The sequence below is a fragment of the Oreochromis aureus genome, linkage group 15 (genome assembly GCF_013358895.1).
Source record: "Oreochromis aureus strain Israel breed Guangdong linkage group 15, ZZ_aureus, whole genome shotgun sequence".
NCBI classification, from domain to species: Eukaryota; Metazoa; Chordata; class Actinopteri; order Cichliformes; family Cichlidae; genus Oreochromis; species Oreochromis aureus.
Genome location: NC_052956.1, coordinates 11111292 through 11133934, shown reverse-complemented (window position 1 = coordinate 11133934; position 22643 = coordinate 11111292). Strand labels below are relative to the sequence as shown.

General features: G+C 39.2%; 2 protein-coding genes across 4 annotated transcripts in view; one reads left to right on the top strand and one right to left on the bottom strand.

Annotated features, from left to right (window-relative positions):
- The window catches only part of usta (uronyl 2-sulfotransferase a), a 58383-nt gene extending 53070 nt beyond the window's left edge, over window positions 1–5313 (top strand). For both annotated transcript variants that reach the window (XM_031727632.2, XM_031727633.2), the window contains 3 exons: window positions 2349–2446; window positions 2562–2719; window positions 3629–5313. In XM_031727632.2, coding sequence (XP_031583492.1) covers window positions 2349–2446; window positions 2562–2719; window positions 3629–3921 — 549 coding nt within the window. In that variant the 3' untranslated portion in view covers window positions 3922–5313. The remainder of the gene's footprint in view (window positions 1–2348; window positions 2447–2561; window positions 2720–3628) is intronic.
- A 1040-nt stretch (window positions 5314–6353) lies between these two features.
- On the bottom strand, window positions 6354–20768 carry slc22a16 (solute carrier family 22 member 16). Of its 2 annotated transcripts, none has more exons than XM_031727523.2 (8): window positions 20466–20762; window positions 17948–18424; window positions 16581–16698; window positions 12338–12899; window positions 10975–11102; window positions 9636–9745; window positions 9173–9272; window positions 6354–9033 (listed from the first exon to the last, which is right to left on the bottom strand). In XM_031727523.2, the coding sequence occupies exons 1-8, from the start codon at window positions 20507–20509 to the stop codon at window positions 8866–8868; spliced, it is 1707 nt and encodes a 568-aa protein (XP_031583383.2). In that variant the 5' UTR covers window positions 20510–20762; the 3' UTR covers window positions 6354–8865. The 2 variants fall into 2 exon arrangements, 1 of the variants encoding a protein (XP_031583383.2); XR_005608345.1 differs by having other exon boundaries at window positions 8893–9033; window positions 9173–9298; window positions 20466–20768.
- Between the last annotated feature and the right edge of the window lie 1875 nt (window positions 20769–22643).

Below are 22643 nucleotides of genomic sequence, written 5' to 3'. Positions count from 1 at the left end.
GATAGCAAATGCAAACAAAAAGTTCTTTTTTTGTTTTCTCAAATTTGAATGCAAAACTGAGGCAAAATGTCCCATGGGAAAGGTTAACATCATCAATTACCCCTGATTTAATTTATGTCTACATTCCATTCAGTGAAATGGGAGACCATTGTACAGATTAGTGCCTGTTTTGCTACAGTTTCTGTGAATGCTCTGTTGGCATAATCCACAGTGAGAAAAGGAACAATGAGCTTGAGTGTGCGCACAGGAACTCTCTTTGAAATACTAATAAGGTTTTCTAAAGAGAGTGCGTATTGTCTGCGCGTGTGTGTGTGTGTACGTGTGTGCGTTGTTGTATACAAGCTGTGGCTGGATTCCCAGAAATCGCCTAAATGTTGACGCATGAGGGTCTCTGTCAGCGAATGTGCCACTTTCTGTCTGTTTTTGTTTGTTTTAGTGTATATGGCTGTTGCATCTTTTACCATCAAAAAACATACTCAGAATTGATGACACTGGATCTACTCACATCACCATTCTTTAAATAGAATGGCGCTTCATAAACCTGTCATTAGTCCGCGAGCTGCCTTCCAGTCACTGAGGCCTTCCCCAAAACCGCAGTCTAGATCTCCATTCCTGGATCTAGCTTTATTCCACCTACTGTTTTCCTTCGAGAAACAATGTCAGTCCAACTGAAGATGTGGTCTGTGCTAGTGAAATGAAAAATGGAAGAAAAACATGGCAAACTTTACGTAAGTCTGCGCAAGACTCGTACACTAACAATAGTACAGTGCTGAACTTTTTTTTGTCCTGAAGGTTCCTCTGGGGTATTGTTGTGGTTCCCTTTGAAGGGTTTTCCAGTCTTTTGCTTCACTGATCACCAATAAGTCCTGTTCCCAGTGCACAGCTGAGAGGAGTCCCTCATAAAGTTCAAACACGCCCTGCAGCCACTCTGTGAATCAGAGGCACAATTGTACCACAGTGTTCAGCCACAAGAAAAATATAACTAATCAAGTGAATAATTTATGTCATTCCAGCGCATGCTGCACAAGGCTTCATCTTGTGATTGCAGCTTAGATAGATGCTAAAGTGATATCACTATTATAAATTCAAGTCCATGATATTGTAGTTGAGTCTTTTCTCTGTTTGGAGCCTTTAAGCCTGCAATTCTGCCCCTCCTACAGAGGATCCAGGATCTTTCTCACATTTGTTTTAACAGGCTTTTGGATTGAGTTTTTCTTTATGTAGTCTGAGAACAAAGGTTGTACAACCTTAGAAAAAGATGTTTGAGACTGTATGAAAAACCCTGAGCAGACCCGATGGCAACCTTTTTCAATGAGTCGTTCTCATAAGGCTTTTATCTCATGCCAGAAAATACAACTGGAAATAAATAAGTCGAGGCTAATAGAAACATTAACAGTGAGTGTGCAAATGTCTCCAAGACACATAAACACTTAAGCATATAAACATGCTCTTCTACACGTGGTTTATGCCTTTTTCTATGTTTACGCTCCAGTCAGCATCTCTGTTTCAAGCTTCCTATTGCACTCAGATGATTTCTTATGCCGCACCTGCAGCAGCAGCAGCAGCAGCAGGAGCAGCAGCTTGGATCCTTCATGAGGCACTCGGACTTTTGTCCTGTCGGACTTGACCATCTTTGTGATGATCCATGTTAGGCTTAGACAATTTTTTGCCAAATTGCTGTTTAAGTTAGTCATTACAGAGCCATTATGGTGTAAATCTAAACAACAGCCTGTGACGAAATGTTCTAAATTTGCCTCACACATGTGCCTGCTGCTGTGTGTGGATGTGGATGTGAGCCATGCTTCGTGGAGTGTTTTGTTGCTCAGGACTTGTTGCTATCCCTGAGGCTTACGTCACCTGACATGGATTTGACTGCTGTTTCCGTGGCACTCAGTCGCTGGCCAGCTTCACTCCTGCAACTGTCTTTTTTCCATTCATTACTCAATAGCTTACGCTTTTCAGATAAGTGGTTTTTCAAGTTTCATAACTCTGGTCTCATTATCTTAATCGTGACATCTTTAAGTAAGTTAAACATGAAGTCATTTGAAACTACTCTGTCTTCCTATGTGGTATCATAGCCTCCGAGATCAACTGAGATGAGAGGGAAGAGCTTATCTTTGTCCACAAGATGTGGTTTGACAGAGCACTTTGGTTTGTGGGGTAATCACAGGCAAGCAGTGCAGGTTCACGGCAGTGCAAGTGAATAGCATCCTCTAGTGGCAAAAACAAATAATTGCAATTCTGATTGAGCTCAAATTCACTGCAAGTAGAATAAAAATAAATAAATAAAACATAAATTATTAGTGAAGCAAAAATATAAAGACTCATATGTGCTTGTCTGCTTCCAGGACATCAATGTTTGCATCCTAGAGAATTACCCTGAGTGCTCCAACCCAAGGGTTTTCTACATCATCCCCTACTTCTGTGGACAGCATCCTCAGTGCAGGTATTTATGAGATTTTGTCAAGTTGCATTACAAAAGCTTGGTAATATTTCTTTCCAAGTAATGTTGCTCTAATGCAAACTTTCTCTTGGTCTTATTTTCCTTCTGTCTCACACAGAGAGCCAGGAGTATGGGCTTTGGAGAGGGCCAAACAGAATGTGCTGGAGAACTACCTCCTTGTGGGGATATTGGAGGAGCTGGAGGACGTTCTGCTCCTGCTAGAGAGGCTCTTACCTCATTACTTTACTGGAGTACTCAACATCTACAAGAGCCCTGGTAGCTGCACCTTGTGACATAGAATGTTTTATGTTGACAGAGTATCGAGTGAATGTTTTCCTATACAAGACAATAAAAAAGTCTTTAGCATGGTAATGTGATCAACGTAATTAGAATGTGAAAGGTTTTGCGGGTATTTTGTGACAAGTTTGCATAGCCTGGTAGTGACCGTTAAAATGCTCTAACTTCCACACAGGACAGAGTTAGTTCTCATAATTTGATTTATGCATACTTTTTTTTTTTTTAATGAAGTTCTGATCACAAGATACAGTTTATCTGTTTATTTTGAGAGTCAATAAAAATGTGCTATTACATTATTTGGGGTGATCTTTATTACGAAGAATATTCAGTGACTTCATACAAAAGGTAGCAACACCTTTTGTATGAAGAAAAGTAATGTGATTTATCAAAAATATCACCTTTACAAGAGCTGCAATAAGAGTTAGGTAGCACTCTTAGCACTCATATGAATAGTAGTTAAGATCCTCTGGGACTTCCAGATACAGACAAACAAACTGGTGATGGCTAACCAACAGGACATAGTAGTGGTGGACAAGCAGAGCAAGAAGGCCATAGTAACAGATATAGCTAGGAAGAAGGAACATGAGATGCTCGAGAAATACCAAGAGCTGCATGTTATTTTTGTCCAGCTTAGAGAACCGCTTGTCATGATGAAAATGACTTAGTAGCAAGATGTCTAAATAGATGAGGTGATATATGAATCATTCATATTAAACAGCAATCACTTGCTACTTAACTGGAAAAATTAGTGGCTTAAGATGATGATATATGATATAGTTATTAAGTAATTTCCTGTCTAAATAAATGTGCTTGAAACTTTTTTTAAAACATTTTGATTTTAGTCTTTGCTGAACTTTGTTTTTTTGTCTCTCCATCATTTTGTTGCAGATTATAGGAAAATGGGAAACATGACAGGCACTGTGCGTAAACAAACCCCCACTTTAGAGGCCCTGCAGGTGCTGTATCACCGCATGCGCTATGAGTACGAGTTTTACAACTTCGTCCGTGACCAGTTCCACCTCACAAAGAAAAAAATCGGCCTGAAGTCTGTTTCCAAACCCCCCGCCTATTCAAATGATTTCCTGCAGCAACTGGCCCTTCGAACCCCAGAGCCTCTGGATGAAGACGAGGAGCTGGAAACGGATCTGGAGGATGCAAATAGCTGGCTGGTTCATCCCTAAGGGATGCTCGATGAACATTAGATGCAGCCACGTAACGGCTGCTTAGCTAGGACTGGCTAAAGAAAACTGTACCCTGAGGACAAAGGGGAGGAGTTTCAATCTTTCAGCGTCACCCAGAGAAGTGAGGTGCAACTCCCAACCTGACAGGCTCAGCACTGAAGACTGTAGAGTTGAGAAACTGGATGGACAAAATGCTCTATTTATAAATTGACCAAGGGCAATGGGAAATAATATTCAACTCAATCTGCTTGACTCAAGTTTTCTTTTTTATAATTTGGGCTTGTTTTTGGGTTCGTGTAAAAACCATACTGTCGCTGTCATCTCCAGGAGAGATTAGTGCAAGATCTGAACAGCTAACTGTGATTGGAAATGTGCTAAATGTTATCGCCAGGTTGTTTACTATAGGAGAGGAATTAAAGGCATTTCCCAAGACAGATTACTACTTTATGAGAGGTTTGATGTCCTGAAAGCTGGATGTTGTTGTGAATTTTAAAGTGCCATAAGCCTTTTAGGTATATTAGTCTTCCAGGACTGTTGTCAGACCTTATTGAGGGTTCTGGGATCTGTGTGGCAGAAAGTTCTGTGCACAGCTGGCAGAGTTGTGACATAGTCAGTTCATTTGCTTTAGTATTGGTTTATAACATTTTGTGTAATTTGTTAAATACTATTAGGTGTAAATGAGGGTTAAACTGCGAGCACTCAAGTATGAATTCAGAGAATTCCAAAAGTGTGCATGAATGATTGAGTTTGACCAAACAAGCTGTGTATTTTAGCAAAGATTTATTATTTGGGACAGGCTATATGTTGATACTGTAGAGTGAGTTAAAAGCCTTTATGAAGCCTAATTTGTATTCCAAAGTTTAAAAGATTGAGCTTGCCAAATAGCAGTTTTTTTTGCAAAACTGTATAAATACACTGCACTTTGTGTGAGGTGACATTTCCTTAACATCTGCAGCAAAATGAGGGATTTTATCACAACTGAATGCTAATTTGCCTGTCATTTCAACTCGGATTATTTGCTGTTTAAGGGTTTTCTGTATATTAATGTTATCATCAAAGTGTGTGAAGTGTTACCAAGCCCAGTTAATACTTATTTCTAATTATCCAGCAGCTCCACAGAGTGCATGCTTTTTCATCACAGATGTTTAAAAAAAAATTAACCATAAGCTATTACGTGACTAGACATTTCACTCTACCATCTTAATCTCTGATCTGTGTATCTTCATCATTATGTTCCGTGTTTTGTTTTTTGCAAGTTTAATTTATTGTTTTCTATTCATTTGCATTCCATATAAAACTCTCAGGAAGATAAAAAAAAAAACAATGTTTAACACTCATATTTTTTTTGTTGTTGTTGTTCCTGGTGGCTATAAAACAATTTTTGGCATTTAAGGGTGTCTAGAATGAACAATGGACAATGAATCAACAACTAACAAAGACGTCATTTAACAGTCTTCAAAATAAATGTCCTCTTACTATTGCAGCTATTGCCCCTGTTTTACTTAAAAATGGTTTTGATACAGAAAAAAACTTACTTTTTACAGACTTATTATGGTGACTCCATTCGGAGAATTGCTAACTATATGTATATGTATAATATGTATGCATTTTTTACTAGAACCTTTGTTTAAGAGAGGGCATACACTCACTGACCACTTAAAAAAAGTGGCCCTTAAAGACAGAAAGGTAATTAAGGGGACTTTGAGGCATGTTGTTGGTGCCATGATGTTTTGGGATTTTTCCCACACCCCCATCTCTAGGGTTAACAGAGGACAGAAAATGGAAAATATCCACTTGGCAGCAGTTCTCTGGGTGACAATGCCATGCTGATGTCGGAGGTCAGAGGAGAATGGCCATACCACTTCAAGCTAAGTAACTGTGTAACTCAGGGCATGAGTTACTATACATAGCTAGCATGCAGCTAGGTATGCACAAGAGTATCTCTTCTGGCATGTCAAATCTTGAAGCAGATGGCCTAAAGCAGCCAAAGACCACACCAGGTGCCACTCCTTTAGCTAAGAACAGGAAACTGTGGCTACAATTCAACAGAATATTAGAAGAATGTTGACTGATCTGATGAGTCTTGAATTCTGCTCAGGCATTTATGGTAGAGAGTAAACATCATGAAAAGCATCATGATCTATACTGCCGTATATCAATGGTTCAGGCCACAGATGGTGTTTAAATGGGGTGTGGGATATTTTCTTGCCGTGTTGTAGTATCAGCTGGACAGTGTTTAAATGCCACATCTTACTTGAGTATTGTTACTATGTCCACTGCTTTATGAGCATAATGTGAATCTGTGAATATTTCCAGCACTTTGTTGAATATATGCCACAAATAACTAAAGCTGTTCTGAATACAACAGACGCTCCAACCGAATACTAGCAAGGTACACTTAATAAAGCGTAAATAGTCATCACTCATTGTAATACTCAAATGTTTTTTATTTAAATCTTGAAAAATTTGAGTGACAAAATGTTTTTGTAAATTTCCACAAACATTCGTTACATTTTCAGAATTTTTGCACATCGTCAACAACAGGAAATAATCACTTGCATGAAGCAGACTGATAACAACAGTGAAGAAAAAGCAGAGTGTCCGTGTGCATGCATGCTGTGAGGACATAAATCTGTTTACACAGTCACATTACGAGTACTCCTCTCCCTTTAAGCAATTTTAAGTTGAAGCCTCGCTTTAAGGTTAAGGAAAAGGTTAGCTTTAGGTTATGGTCTGGGAATAAGCAGCTATTATATGGATGACTCTCCAGGAAATGATTATCAGCCAAAGCAAGATCCTCTGATTTGAAAACAAGACTGTGTGTGCATGAATCTAAAATAACCAAAAATGAGGCCAATCGGTAGCAATTCTCAGAAAGCAAGGAAGGCATAATACGCACCTAACGAGTTTACTGTAACTGGCCTCGTGTTCTTATTTCAGTAGAGCTATTGCTACTCTGGAACTCTGTTTTTACTGTACCTTACTGCACCTAACCCTAAAGTTATCTTAACCTTCATTCCAATCCTTACATCCTTACTCGCTCCATTTAGCCCAGTAATAGCCCCCACTCTATTTGAGGCACCAGTATCACGACAGAACTGGAAGTTCACGTTAGAAGCCTAACTCATGTTTAGTACTTTTCCATACACATAAGCACACACACATAAAAAGTGGTAGTTTTCTCCTGAAAAGTTGAACACAGAGGACCTTTATGTATTCGGTAATGGCGATGGGAATGTCACTGTGGCTGTGGGACTTCCCCTTCACCATCAAACACAAAGCTGTTAATGTATATAGGCACCGTATCCTCAGACCTGCTGTATTATTTTGCATTTCCAGCACCAAGTTCAAACTTCCCCTATTGACAAATGGAAGGAATGTGCTTGCTCCTTTACCAAGGTTTATAAAGTCTCTTCTCTGTATCACTGTAAAACTGTGCTAACTAAAGCCAGTTCATATGAACAGGATGAAGAAGCCATAAACCCCAGTGTCAACCCTCTGCATATTTATTGTAAATCAAAATAAGACGAGGATGCTATAAATGGAAAAGTCCATACTGTTGATTGCAGACCAGTCACCAGTTTTAGAACACCAGCTGCTGTTCTTTTTCTCCTTTGGATTAATGCACCATAACCGTAACATAATATTGTAAATCAGGTATATACAGTACATCTCCACAGTGTTGTGGTCCATCCCTGTATTTGGTCCAAACATCTGGAGATTATATATGACTCTTGAAGACTCTATATGGTACTATTATGCTTCTTTTCTCAATCTGCCTAGCATCTGATTGCATATAAGCATATATAAAAAAAATTTAATTGCTCATCTTAGACAAGAAGAGCAATTAAAAAACTCCTGCACACTGTCTTTGTGCTCGCCATAATGTTTATGGGTAATTAGAACTTCATCGTGAATAAACCTTTAATAAAGGTCCTAATGATAATAATAATAATAATAATGATAAGACCTAATAAAGCTCTAACAATTGTGTGCAAAACTTGGCTCTTTTGTTACCTTTAAATATTTGATCTTTAACAAGAGGCAATTGAGGATAAATCCAGTGATAGATTTACAGCAAAACTGATGTCCTGAGATTAAAAGAAAGCCTTAAAAGGCAAGTTGAAGGCACTTATTTAATATTAGAATAATACATTCTAGCATTTTGATACATGACATACGATTTATTATGATATAAAATAACCAAGGCACTGCCATGATCTGTGCAGATGCTCGGAGACATGAAAAATGTGCAGCAGTTGAGCCTTGATAACTTTGTTTTAAAGGATAACTTGGTTCAATACAGCTGGAGTCTGATTTTTATAGTTTTGGTCACTCCTTGTCAGTAATATTAACACTGTGGTAAGAACAGGAGTATAAACGCTGAAACACTGCTTAAAAGAAGCCCAACAGGGCAAGAAACACCTGACGACCTTACATAAAAATCTGCTTTTGTTCTGTCTATAACTACAAAATATTAATTTAATTTAAAAATAAATAAAGTCTTTCCATTGTCTGTCCTGTCTGTCTTTTTTGTAGCTGTGTTCCAAGCAAATTTTGAACATTTTTTTAAGTACAAAGTTAAAATCAGTAATAGAAATTATGATCGAAACTACAAAAAAAGACTCAAAGTATGCTATCACAAATTACCACACATGGCACATGATTTTCATTGTTTTGTGACGATTACATCATAGAGCAGAAGAGTGTGAGGAAGTTCTCAGGCCTCCTAAAATATCAAGCTGTCGGTCACTTTGCAGAACAAAATGTCAACAAAAAAGTCACTTTACAAGTTGTCATAAAAACCTGTTATCTTTTCTTGTTTTTCACTTTTTTCCAACCATCCTATTAATCTATGTCGTTTTTGTTTCCAGGTATTTAACTGTTGTCACCTCGTCTCTCTTCCACAGCTTGTCTCCTTGTGTGTTCCCTGAAGTGTACGGCTCAAGCTTTTGCTCCATGCTGGTTCAGCTCCAGTCTGTCGTTCATCTTGCTGGGCTTACGTCCCAGAGATTCAGCCTCTTCCAAGGTGGTTGTCAGAGGTTTGCCAAGGGTCTCAGGCAGAAACAGTGCGAGTACTCCAAAAATTAATGCCAGGATTCCCACAATAAGCTAAACACAGGTCGTGATTGAGAAAAAGGGGGGGAAATTTTTTAATTTAGCATTGCTGCCAGGGTAAACTCAGAAATAAACTATGATAAATGAGAACAAATGCAAGTTGACAGCTAAAACATTAAATACATTTCTATACCTGAGGTAGGTAGATCCAGATGTCAGCCAGGTAGACACAGAAAGGGGCCACCACACTGCCAACACGGCACATCATACTGCCACTACCTACTGCCAAAGACCTGGAGGAAGAGCAGCATTACTCCCTCTGTTAGAATTAATTAAAAGTCAGAATATTACATTGATTTCAGTTTTTAAATTTAGTTCACAGGTCTAGCTAGCTCTAAAGTGGAAGATTCAAATCAAACTTTGCCCTTAATATAGCAGCAAAGTACAAACCCCTATTCCAGTAAAGCTCTCAAGAACAGAATGCAATGATTTCCAAATCAAATCAACTTTAACCTGAAATTGTGGTTGTATATGAATGCACGAATTTTCTGTTTCACATATAAAGAGTTCTTTAGTTTTTGCAATATGAAAAAATAATAGTTTTAGCAGTTTTAGCAAACCCTTAAAACAAAAACAAAACTCTTTAGCGTGCTTACCTGATGATAGTCGGGTAAAGCTCGCAGGTGTAGAGGTAGATGAGACCAAAGGCAATCGCAATAGCAAACTTTCCTATCATACTCAGAACAATAATTAGGATCTCTATGTCCTGTAGAAATGAGGAGAGAAAGAAAAACAAAGAGAAAGACAAAGATTTCAATTCAGTTTAGCTTTAATCACGTAGCACCAAATAACAAAAGTAAATTCAAGGCCCATATACTACTTTTAAAAACTCAAGGAAGCACAAGTAAGTACTTGTACTTAAGTACAACACCTGATTAAATTGCCCTTGCTCATCAGAGATTTAACAAACTAAATAAGTCTTGCTCTGTCAGTAACTATAATTTAATTCATTATTATACTCTCTGACAAGTTCTGATTGTGTGTCAAACATGCCCTTGACTTAAAACATCCATAAAAACATACATGTTAATATATGGTAACTAAGTGAAGAATAAGCTTGAATGTAAAATGAAATGTATTTGACTATTAATTCACATTGACTACAAAGCAGTGTATAAACTGTATACAGCCAAGCTATAGTGTGGTTTCTATTAAGAAGTGCTGGAAACAAGAAACTGGAACTTAATGAGACTGCAACTGGAATCATGACAGCTGGAATGAACAGGTGTGAGTAAAAGGCTCGCTACTGCCGTGTCAGCAGGGTTGCAACACAGAACTTTAGACGTGTCCCTGTTGTCGCAACCTTTGCCGTCTCCATGCTGCTATTTTTTTTCCATCTTTCACTGTTTGCGTGGCTCCTAAGATCAAAGGTCATATTTATTTAAAAATGAAGTACCAGCTGTTTGCCAGCTCATCCATGAGCAGTGCTAATTTGGGTCAGAGCTCAGAACACATGTTGGGAGCTGCAAGTGTCGGATCTCATTAGTACCAGTCAGTGATCACAAAATACATCACAATAACAGTCGAGTTCATTAGAGTACAAGTACTTTAAGTAACTCTATGCTATATTTATTCTATCTTGTAAGCAGTAGCATCACTATCACATGTGTAAAGCTCCACATGCAGTTAGGATGTAGGATTACAAGCATGGCTCATTTGTAAGAGTTACCAAGATGAAGCCTCTTCCCTCCAAAAAAGACATGGCGGTATAGCTTAGGATTGCAAAGTTTCCTCAGAACTTTACACATGTTAGAGAGAGTTTCTTAAAGTACATGTACTTGCACAGTTTGGACTGTCTGATTTATCGCCTTGTCACTGGGCTGGTACTGTTGAACTCTGACACTTGCACCTAAAGATGACTGCAATGCAGATTTCTGTGAACAGCTGAACTTTTTTTTGGTGGTGGTGGAGGATGGGGTGCATCTCTGTACGTACAGCAGGTACCACAATGATGAGAAAACAGGCGAGCGCGGCCAGGAGCAGAGATGGGGCACACGTCTTCTTCCTTCCAATCCGATCCATTGCAAAACAGCCAACCAGATAAGAGGGGAGCTCCACTGCACCTGGAAACAACCAACCACAGCCGCTCTCTGTCAGGGGTTCTCACTGGCACTGACAGTGACATTCTATCTGGAGGACCTAAATAACCATCTGAAAAGCTGCCTCCCAGATATGCTCTTCGCTGTGCCTCTAATGGACGTAAATGGGGATCACTCACTAAATATTCCTCTGGCAATTAAATGATCAAGATTAAATATACACTTTCTGTTAAGCGTGAAGATACACAACTTTTCATTTAAAACAATTACTTTGTGACTTGAATTAACATAATTTACAATTATATTTCTAAGCAGTCATCCTGAAACACATTTCAGCAATCATTTTGATGTTAACCTCAATTTCAATGATGACCTAGACATCCAATCTGCATGTACAGAAACACCAGTCAAATCTGAAAAAAAAAACCTTCAAGTTTACTGTCCTGAATGGAAATCTATTGAGTTGTGAAATGCAAAAAACCCCAACAAAAAACACAAAAACAAGCCAATCATGCTTCCAGACTCATGACAGTTTCAAGGGAGAGGTGGCAGAAATATTCCTCTACTCGACCTCTAGGTAAAGATGAAGGTAAGTGTACTTTTTCTTGGTCGCCTTAGTTACACATTTGGTTATCTGCCACAATCTTTACTCTTGTCTAATGTCAACAATACTCTATCTACCTACCTACCTACCTAAGTCACAGCTAGTAATAAATTCTGCAAACTTATTTTATAATTAAGTGATTGTACTGAGTCAAAGGTTAAATCAAATCCCATGTTTTCAAATAGCATTACGTGAACACTATACCAGTTCAACTAAAAGATGTTTGTTAGACTGTAAATCCTATTTTCTCAATCAGACAGAAAACCACGAGGAAGCCATTTAGCTTAAGGATGGAGCGCTGCTATTTTTGTTGTGTCCTCGCAGTCTGATTTCACTCTCGGTTACATATACAAAGCACTAAACAAAGCAAAGTAGAGGAACATATCATTTTTACTGTGTTTGAAATTTTCACATAAGGTTCTGCTCAACTTAAAAACAATCCCTTGGTAGCAAGAGTTGTTCTTAGATTAAACAGATGAACTAAATCATCTCCAGACTCACTGGAAACACTCTGAAGTAGAGTAAGAAGCAGAGACACTATTCTACATCTGACACCAAAGGTAAAAAAATGTGCCAATATGATCACAATATTAAGTACATGTTTATAGTTTTGCAATCTCAGTACCAAATTCACACTCATGTGACAATCACTTACCGGCAAGGAAGAGGTTAACATACTGGTTTCCTCCCAGATTTACTGAGCCCAGAGAGGAGACGTAGTAGCCCAGGCTGCCGATGAACCAGATGGCCCACACTGTGCATGTACGACCGGCCATCCTCCAGCTGCCAAACAGGTCCACGATGGTCAGCTTCTTCTCAGGCTTGGATGACTGCTCCTCTGTGTCTCCCTTCAGCAGACTTTTGCCATCTTCCCTCTTCCCTGGCTCCAGGAGATCCTCAGCTTTCAGCCTGCATTCAAGGCCGTTGACGTGGGCAATCACATTCAGCAGTTTCTCAGTTTCCTCAAAGCGGCCCTTGGCCATCAAGTAAAAGGGGGTCTCGGGAAACTTCCAGCAAAAGAGCAAGAAAGGTGCGGTGCATATGGAGAGGACTATCTGGTAGATCCACCACACCCGCACCAGGTAACCAGTCAGAGCCACCATCATGACGCCAACAGCAAAGGCTGCATGCACATGCATCGATGTCCATGTGCGTACCTTGTTGCCAGTGAACTCTGTTACATAGACAAAGACCACCACCAGATAGCCACTAGACACCTGTCAAAAGCAAAGATGAGAAATAGAAACTAGTCATTTTAATAGCAGTTTTCCACAGAAAACAAATAAATAAAACTAGATTTACTGGTATTGGCATTTAGTGGCCAAGAAATGAAAATGTAAAAAAATAAAATAGGAGATGGAAGAAATGCTCTTCTAACATGTTACAGATGTTGATGTTGTATATAGTACTGTGCAAAAGTCTTGAGTCATCCATCATTTCTTAATATTTGGTTTCCAAGGAGCTAGACTTCTTAAGATTTTTAAAGTGCACTTGAGAAACAGGCCTTCTGAAGTTTTTCTTTGGACATTGGCTGCTTTTTCACTCATTTTCAGTCCAGACTTTTTACCTGACCTGGTGGCTGAAATTTCTTTGCTTTTGTTTAATTTGTCTTAGGCAGGTTTGTGGTTTTTGTTTCTTTGTTTGTTAAGCCACTTAACACTGACCTATGAATCATTCAAGCATAAACTGGGGTGGAAAAACAGCAAAGACCTGAAAGATACTAGAGATGGCACAATACCACTTTTTTATGTCCGATACCGATATCATAAATTTGGATATCTGCTGATACTGATATGAATCCGATATTGTGTTTTTTTAATCAATAAAACTGTTTTTTTAATATCTTGCTGCATTTTGTATAAGTTCATACTCAGTTTAAATAAACAACAACACTAAAGCTATTCTGTTATACCTGTATGTAAAAAATACACTGCACCCAAAATATTTCATAGTTCAGCAACACTGATCAATCTAATAAACTTAAACCTATTCCATCCTCCCTATTCTGGTATTTTAAAGAGTACTTAGCAGAAATATCAAGCAACCTAACTAATAGCGTTGCAAACTCCCAGCAAAAAAAAATAGGGAACCACCCCCCACCCTCCACCTCATGATGCTTAATCGATGTAATCAACTTTAATTTGATGCAGTGTGAAAAAAAATGCACAGAAATAAATTATTTTTCAAGAATAATTAAATAGATTCAACATCTTTCTTCAACAGAATTGCAGACTGCACAGATGGTACCTTCCCAAAGGAAAAAGTACTATAGCTTACTAGGGTATATAGACTTAACAGTTACTATATACAGTAATGGACTTCTGTACATTTTACATCAGATTAAAACTTTGGGTGTAAGATTCAGATAATTATTTATTAAAAGCTAGACATTTTAAATGAGAATAAGAAAGAAAAGTACGTCTTTGTGACCCCTTTTCCCTGTTAATGCCCTATCGGCCCCCCTGGCTACACTTTGCTAGATCCGCCCCTGCACAGTTACCAGCCGTCAGCTGCGTAGAAAAGGATCCTGGTCTAGAAAGTAATATTAAATAAATTCTAATGACAGCTTATCAAGGTTAAACGTGCTGCTGTTGTTCAGCCGCTGGTTTCCTCTTTCTGGCGCAAAGTGGGCCAAAAACAAAGAAGAGAGATGGACTCGCGACAGAAAAGCCGATCAGCTGATCATTGATCAGTTTCACGATTGAAGTAGCAGCAGGAGAGGGAGAGAGAGGCAGTCGCTCCATATATCGGTTGTTAAGCTTAACGTGGGAATGCTTTACAAACATTCAGAGATGAACTTACACACTTGCTTTACTTCTCTCTGGAATAACTTCCTCGGAGATGAAATGCTGGATTGCTAGCGAGGCTACAAATACACACAGCCGCTCAATCACGTGACGCACACTGCTCCGACGTGCTACGGTTATGAGCCGAGTTACACCATGTCGCAAGTTTTGTGAGGTACTTTTTTGATATTTAATGGATCGGATTACATTTTTTATTTCTCTCCGATATCCGATCCAGTAATTTACGTCAGTATCGGACCGATACCGATACCTAATATCGGATCGGTCCATCTCTAAAAGATACATCTGGTCAATCAGTTGATCCATTTACTGTTGGTTACAGCCTCACCAGAAATGGTCTGAGTGGAAAGGTGGCTGTCAAGAAGGCATTCTTATGGAAGGGAAATGGGAGAAAAGGCAGAGGTATGCCAAATTATACAAGACTTGAACTGAATTTGAGTGGCAACAGATCTTATGGAGTAATGAATCGAAATTTACATTTTTTGGTTTTTGGTAAGTCATCATCAATATTTACAGAGGATGTCAGTTCAGTGGTACAATAGCGACTGTCTGCAGCCATCCTTAAAACACAGTGCCGTGGTTTGGGGTGGCGTTTCAGCCAGTGATGTCAGGGATCTTGTCAAAATTGATGGAATTTTGAACACCATCAGATTTTGATCCACCATGCAATACCGTTAGGAAATAAGGTAACTGCACTTCATTTTTCATATTGGCAATAATCATAAACCCATTACACCTGGACAGAAAAAAAATCACAGTGGAACACTATTAGTCATGGATTGGCTTCCTCAGAGTGCTATTGGATCATCTTGATAGAGAACAGAACATAAGACAGCCAACATACAAAGAAGAGCTTTGAATATCCTTCAAGCAACATGGAGAACTATTCCTGTCTGTAGACAACTTAAAGAAATTACTAGAAAGTGAGCGTTCAGGGTCTGTCAAAGAATAAAGGTGGTCATACCAAATATTACCTTTAAAACTTGTTAGACCTTTACAGAATCTGCCATATTTATTGTATTTCCTCGTATGTTAGCTCATGTTTCAATAAATAGCTGCAAATGCTGAGTGAGAGGTGGCTCGAGACTTTTGCACTGTACCATAATTTGTCCACAAGATGGCACTCTGCAGCTTCCCTGCTGGCAACCCATGTTTGAAACGCCCAACAACCAGCTAATCCGAACAGTCGGACAGAGTACAAACAAATAAGTAAATAACTACACATAACAAATGTTAGAGAAATCTGTTTTGGAAAATATCGGTCGATATATTGGAATGTCACATTTTTAAATCAGCAAATATCCGTATCAGTCTTATATAACTTGTGTTGCTCAGGCTTTAAATATAAGGTTATGATCATGCTAGTAAACCTGAAGTATAGCCTTTGTGCCCAACCTTATGAACTTATGAAGCAAAGAGAAACTGACTGCATGCTCTTGTTGTACACAGTACCAGCATACAACAAATTTATAGTTCATAGAAATTATTTGGAGATATGCTTTGTAGGTTTGCCGTGTGGTTTCATAGTGTAGCTGTGCAGTATCAGTGTACGAGGGCCCGACTCTATGTGAAAAACAACAGCTGTAACTGAGGAGGATGGGGGGGGGATGGTAGAAGACGGAAAGGAGGGAAATAGTAAACAGACTGAAAGGGCCCTTTCAGTGCTAATGTACTGACATGTGGACTTGTAACCATACTGACCGCCTTCCTTAGGGGTGTTAGTTTAAGCAGATATGAAATAATCTGTATCTAAAGCAAACAAACCCATGTTTAAATATAAAGACAGAAACTAAACCCGTTTGTCACTGTTTGTGTCACATTTCCTTAAATTACATATTTAAGGGGTATTTTTGGTTTGCATGTTAGCTTAGCTGCAGTATACCTACAGGGGGTGTATTCAAGATGTATTGTATTACCTGAGAACATTAGGGACTGGACAAGAGGTTGTTTAGTTGAGAAACATCCACTGGTGGCTGTTTGCAAGAAGAACATTGCAAATATGCCACTTCTCTTGTCCCACATTGGCTTTTTCCAAAACACACGCACGCACAGGTACGTAACCATTCACAACCGTACCCACACTGAACTCACCATAGCAAGGAGAAAGCGGAGCACCACAAAGAAATAGTAGTTTCCGGAGAATGCTACAGCTACTCCGAACCCGAACTGACAAACGCTGGTGAGCATCAGAATCTTTACACGGCCAATTCTGGTGGAGAGACAAAGCAGAGTGGAAGAGAGAGAAAACTATGTGAAAAAGAATGACATAGACAAGCAGACCAACAGAGGAAGAGAAAAGAGCTTGTATGTTCAGTTAAAGAATCGATTAAAAGGGGCTTATAAAGTTATCACAGTCGCACGTGGGCATTTCGACATGAGTACTCGATATGACACTTGTGCATGAAGTTACAGTCAGGTCGGATCAAATAATAAAGGCATCGTATGTGCGAGTGATCCCTGTGAGCTAAACAGAGTTTGTTTTTTTTCTACTATTGGCTCTATATGATCTTAATAAAGCAGATAGCCTTAGTATGGTCATGTAAAGCACACAGCTCTGGTTGTGTATCCAACAGCCCTGCCAACTTCCTGATCAAACCTTCTGTTTGAGAGGGGCAGCCAATCAAATATAAGTTGGCTTAAAGGAAGAGGAATTATGGTTTGTTTCAGACAGAAACTATGACTTTTGATAGGTTGCTGTTAAAGAATTTTTAAAAACCGGAGCCAGATATTAGCATAATATGTGTGGTATTATTAATTGCATTCTCCAGAGTGATTACTAGGATCTGCTATAGGAGAAGATTGACTGCTTTCTGCTACTGCCGTAAATGGTAAATGGCCTGATTCTTATATAGTGCTTTTCTACTCTCCCGGAGCTCTTTATATAACAAGCCTCATTCACCCATTCACGCAAGCATTTTTTCACTTTTTTGCTCAAGTGCGTTCTATCTAACAATCTCACATATTCGCATTTGGAGAGCAACTTGGGTTTAGTTTCTTGCCCGAGGATATTTGGCATGCAGACTGGAGCAACCACGGATCATACCACCAATCTTTCGATTAGTAGGTGACCTGCGCTACCTCCTGAGCTACAGCCACCCCTGCACATGTAAATGCTAGCCACTCAAATCTGGCTTTGCATTCTGCTCCAGTCATTACCTTTAACTTCTTTTTTTCCAATCTACATTAATTATGCTTTCACTTGTCCTGCCTCATTTTCACTATAATAATTTCTTTCCACTACCTTCTTGACCTAATGCGAAGCCATACGTCCTGAAATTACAACTACATGAAATATTGGCAAGTTCCTTTTTTTTGAACATATAGTCTATGCCAGGACAGCCCTTCCTGTTTAAAACTTAACTCCAAAAGTGTCACATGGTAACATTTAACCCCTGTCTTTGACTCTACATGTTGCCTGAAAATAACCTTGACCTCATCTTACAGCAGCCCCTGCTTACCTGTCAGCAACGTCCCCAAACACCAGCGCTCCAATCAGCACTCCGAGCATGAATGTGGGCTGGCACAGCTTGGCCAGCCACTCTTTATCACATACCAAGTCCCAGTCGGTCACAATGCTTTGGTAAACTTCGGTATGGTCATAAACAAAGTTCCCCGTACATTCTTTCACTGTTTTGTTGCCATCGAAGTCATACGAAAAGTGTCTTGGGTTGATGCGAAGAGTGCAGCGGCACCGGCTTAGCTCCCACTGTTCTCCTTCTGCTGTCTTCACCACCAGTGGTCCGCTACCTGATTTAAAGACTGGCAAGATTTCTTCCAGGCTGCTTGCCGTCACGTTACCATACAGAACGTCGGTGATGTTGCCGGGCACACTAGACACAAAATTTGGAGTTTCCACCAAAAAAACTGAGGCCAGGTAGTGGATTCCACAAGCTATGGCCTGGAAGACTGCTGCAAAGTACAGACATGCCTGAAATCTGGACAGAAGGAGAATACAGGAAAATTATTGTGGTAATTTTACAGTATCACCAAAAAAACACAAACAAAAAACTTCTACAAAGGCAACCTTAATAGTTCAACTTTTAATAGAATCTAAAAGACATTTCAAGCTTATCGTTTCAAGACAATTGCTTTGAATGTAGTAATTTATTCAGAAAACAAGTCTATATCATAGACAGCATCTTGAGACTAGGGATGGGTACCGGTTCTGACATAAATGGTAGTAACCAGACTGAAAAGCAGCGCACATTTCGGTGCTTTATTTCCGTGCTTTTTTTTACTGAGATGTCATACACTTTGGATTCTAGCCAGTCATTTTACCTTTGCAAGCGTAGTAGGCGGGCCCAGGTACGTACGTTCTTTTAGAGCAGAGCTACAGATTAAAAACACCCAAGGCGAAGCGGTCAAAAGTCTGGCTGTACTTCACAGCAAAAGATGCAAACTCAGCAGCCTGCAACAAGTGCTTTAAGCTGATACTGTGATACTGTGCAAAGGAGGTAACTCCTTGAATCTGATGAAACACCTGGCGACGCATAGCGTTTTTTTAAAAGCCGAGAAATGCACCGTATTTGATAGCTTGCTGCAAGATCTCACACCGAGCACATCTACTGCGGGTGTGGTGCCTGTTATCGGACCCGGAGTTAGCAACATCCCCCAAGAAGCCGAAGAGTAGAGTCCTGGCCCCTAGCCCTGCCAGTGTAGCAGAAATGATGACGGATGATGATGGCAGCAGCAGCCGTTCTTCTCTGGGTCAGTAGCTTAATGTTGTTCATGTGTAATTTACGTTGAGTAGGCTAACCACGTTATTAAATTAATGCATGTAAGGTGAACTAGCAAACACCGTCGTAGTTACATGCGGCTGTCTTCTTGTTTGATGGCAGATACTCCCTTCACCCTGGCCAAAAAGGCTAAAATGACCAAAGAAAAAGTGGGAAACAGCTAAACATGAGAGGTTTTTGGACAAAGTTTTTGTTTTCCTATTGTTTAAGCACTGCTTCCAGCCAAGAGTGAGACCATATATGCCCTATAGCTGCAGAAAAGGCTAACATTGTTATCTTTTTACAAAAAAACAGCTAAACATGAGAAGTTTTTGGACAAAGTGTGTGTTCTTCATTCTTTAAGCACCGGTTCGAGCACCGTTTAAGCACCGGCACCGTTTCAAAAGTACTGGTTTGGTACTGGTATCGGATAAAACCTAAACGATACCCATCCCTACTTGAGACACCCCTCATGTCTTGGTTTTCTTCCAAGGAATCAGACTTTCTTGTCATTTTTAAAGTGACTTTGTGCAATAGTTGTCTGGGCTTTCTGAAGATCTATCAGTGTTCTTCTTTGGACACTGGCTGCCTTTTTTACTCATTTTCAATCCAACCCTTGCTCCTCTCCATCTTCAAAATATAAAGAAATTAATGGTGACTCGCGATTTTAGCAGTGCACCTAACCTGTATGGAAAGGTAAAACTTTTTACCAGCTTTTTAATAAAACCATAAACGATTTTAGGTTAAAAAAAAAAAAAAAGTGGAAAAACAACTAGACTGATGGAGAGGTAGTCAGGTAAAACCAACCCTTCTCAGAAAGAAATAATCCCAGGTGTGTTTATTAAGTCATTTTGAAAAAGCCTACGAAAAAATTAATAAATATTTATATGTTTAAATACATTAACCACGTGTCTCCTAAAGATACACAGGCCTATTTCTAACTGTAATTAGTTATTTTTCAAAATTACAAAGAGGTGACAAAAGTTTCTCTAAGCGAATGTCCACCCCCTTTTTGAAACATGGATATATCTTTATAGATAAAAAAAATACCGTATCATTGCTGCAAAACTAATTACGTCATCTCCCACTTTCATTAGTGTTTGTTTTCATAATTGTAATGTGAAGAGGGATGTGGAATATTTACGGTTCTAAAGTTGGTGCCTCCTACCACAAAATTACCCCCCCCCCAGGTCAAATAAAGAATAAAGGAAATGTAAAGTTACAGCTGACTATAGAGAAAACATGCCAGTGCTCACGGTACCTTTTGAAATGTCCGAGCTCGTCGAATACTTTCTCCACAGACATTTTCTGACGGTGCGTTTGTGCGCGGTGGCTCCCAATGCGTCTCTCCCTGGCGGGCAGCAGCTCCTGAGCGGATCAGCACCAAATAATGAACAGAGGCCTTCACGTAAATAGGGTGGGAGGGGCACACACACACACACACACACACACACACAGCTGTTGACAGACTCGAGCTCCTGGGGCAACTACCTTATAAGAGAAACGCTACAGTTAAAACAAACTCTCTTCTCTTCCCAGGTATAATGAAAGGGACAACTGCCCCAAATCTTTTTTTAATTTTTATTTTTAACCGTGAGTGGGCGTCAACAGAGTGCAACACCTCAGCGATACTCAACACAACACGTAGCTTTGTTAGTGTTTCCAGAATTGCGTCTTCATAATTGGTAACACGTGACTCATTTTTTTTTTTTTTTTTTTTTTTTTTTTAAATATGTGGGCTGGTGTCTTTCCAACTTCAGATTGAGGTAAAACCCCCAAATGAGCTGGGAAAATCAGTGGTGATGATGATGATGTTTTGGAACTTAAAGGTCTGTATGATGACTTAACATTTGTTTTATGACATCACCTCTTTGATTACATTAGTTTTATCAGTCTAATTTGAACTTTTTGTTGTGGAAATGGCACCCATGATGCAGTCAAGGGCTTTTTTTCACATTTTGTCACACAGTGAAGTAGTGATGAGAGGTGTTTGCTTTAATACACCTGTGACTATACCTATCTGCAAATCCTTGCAGATAGGTATAGTCACAGGTGTAGGTATAGTCCTTGTTATCCTTGCATAACGTCCACGTGTAAAGTTTAACCCCTATCAGGGTCAACATACACAAGCGGCCACTGAAACAACTAGTTGCTCTAAATGTGCCTGGTGTTTACAGTTTAAGCAAAGCAGTAATGAGCTGCTGGGTTCATAATCATCTCGAGGTCCTGTCTCTGCACCAGCACTCATTCCCTTTTTCCATTTGGCTAGCTCACTCAAAAACGTGGCAACAGCAACAATGGCTATTTTAATAATAATAATAATACTAATAATGGATTGCATTTATATAGCGCTTTTCGAGACCCTCAAAGCGCTTTACAATTCCACTATTCATTCACTCTCACATTCACACACTTTTGAAAGTTGCTTATTTAAGTAAGCATTTAACATTTTAAGAAGTAAAAGAGCTAGAAATGCCCAGACTCCAAAGTAGCATCCTCACATGGCTCTAATAAACTATCCAAACTTCCAAAATGTATAGTTTGCTTCAAATTAAAACAAGCAAAACAGCTCTAACCATAAACACATAGCTGGCCTGGGTAGTGTTTGTATACGCAACAATGGATTACAGACCAAGTGCTTACTTCTGTGAAAGTGTGCATTTTATTTGGTTTTAGTTTGACCGACTAAAAAAAAATTTAATGAATGCATTTAATGAATGCATTTAATCTTCTTCACCACATTTTTGTGGGGTGAGATCACAGGTTATTCACTCCTGTGCAAGACCCACATTTAGAACTTAAAAGCCCGTTCTGTGTCTCTGCTTCTCCAAGTGCTCCTATCGAATCCTTTGATTAATGATTGATACGTTCGGCGGTTGGGCCTGTATTGACTCACTGCATCTTGTCTTGGCTGGATTCAGCAGGAATACGAGTACAAACTATAAACTAAACAGTGTTTGCTTTGGCTTGCTTTCACTCCACCTTCTCATCTGGGAAATAAAACGGGAGAAGGATAATTGAAATAGGTTGTACGTGCTGACTGTGGCAATTTGTTCAACAGCATGTTACCGTGAAATTAACAGCGGGTCTGCTTTGAAAGTCATCAGGTTTAACATTTAAACATTAAAAAGTAATTGACACATTATTAGCAAGACTGCATGTTGCATTTGTGCCAATTGCATTTCACAAATGTGTTTGTTTTATGTAAAAGGGTACGATGTTATGACACAAACAGATGGTCAGCTATAAATCGTCTTCCACATCTAAGTGAGGCTTTATGGCGTTAACATGGTGTGGAAGATATAAAAACTAAAACAACTATATCTATTATTCTTACAGCTATGTCAGTCCAGTGAATAGGTTTGATAGTTTAACCCAGTTTTTGAAGTGTTGCTAATTTTAACAGCTTTTTTTTGTATGTATGCATATGTATATCATA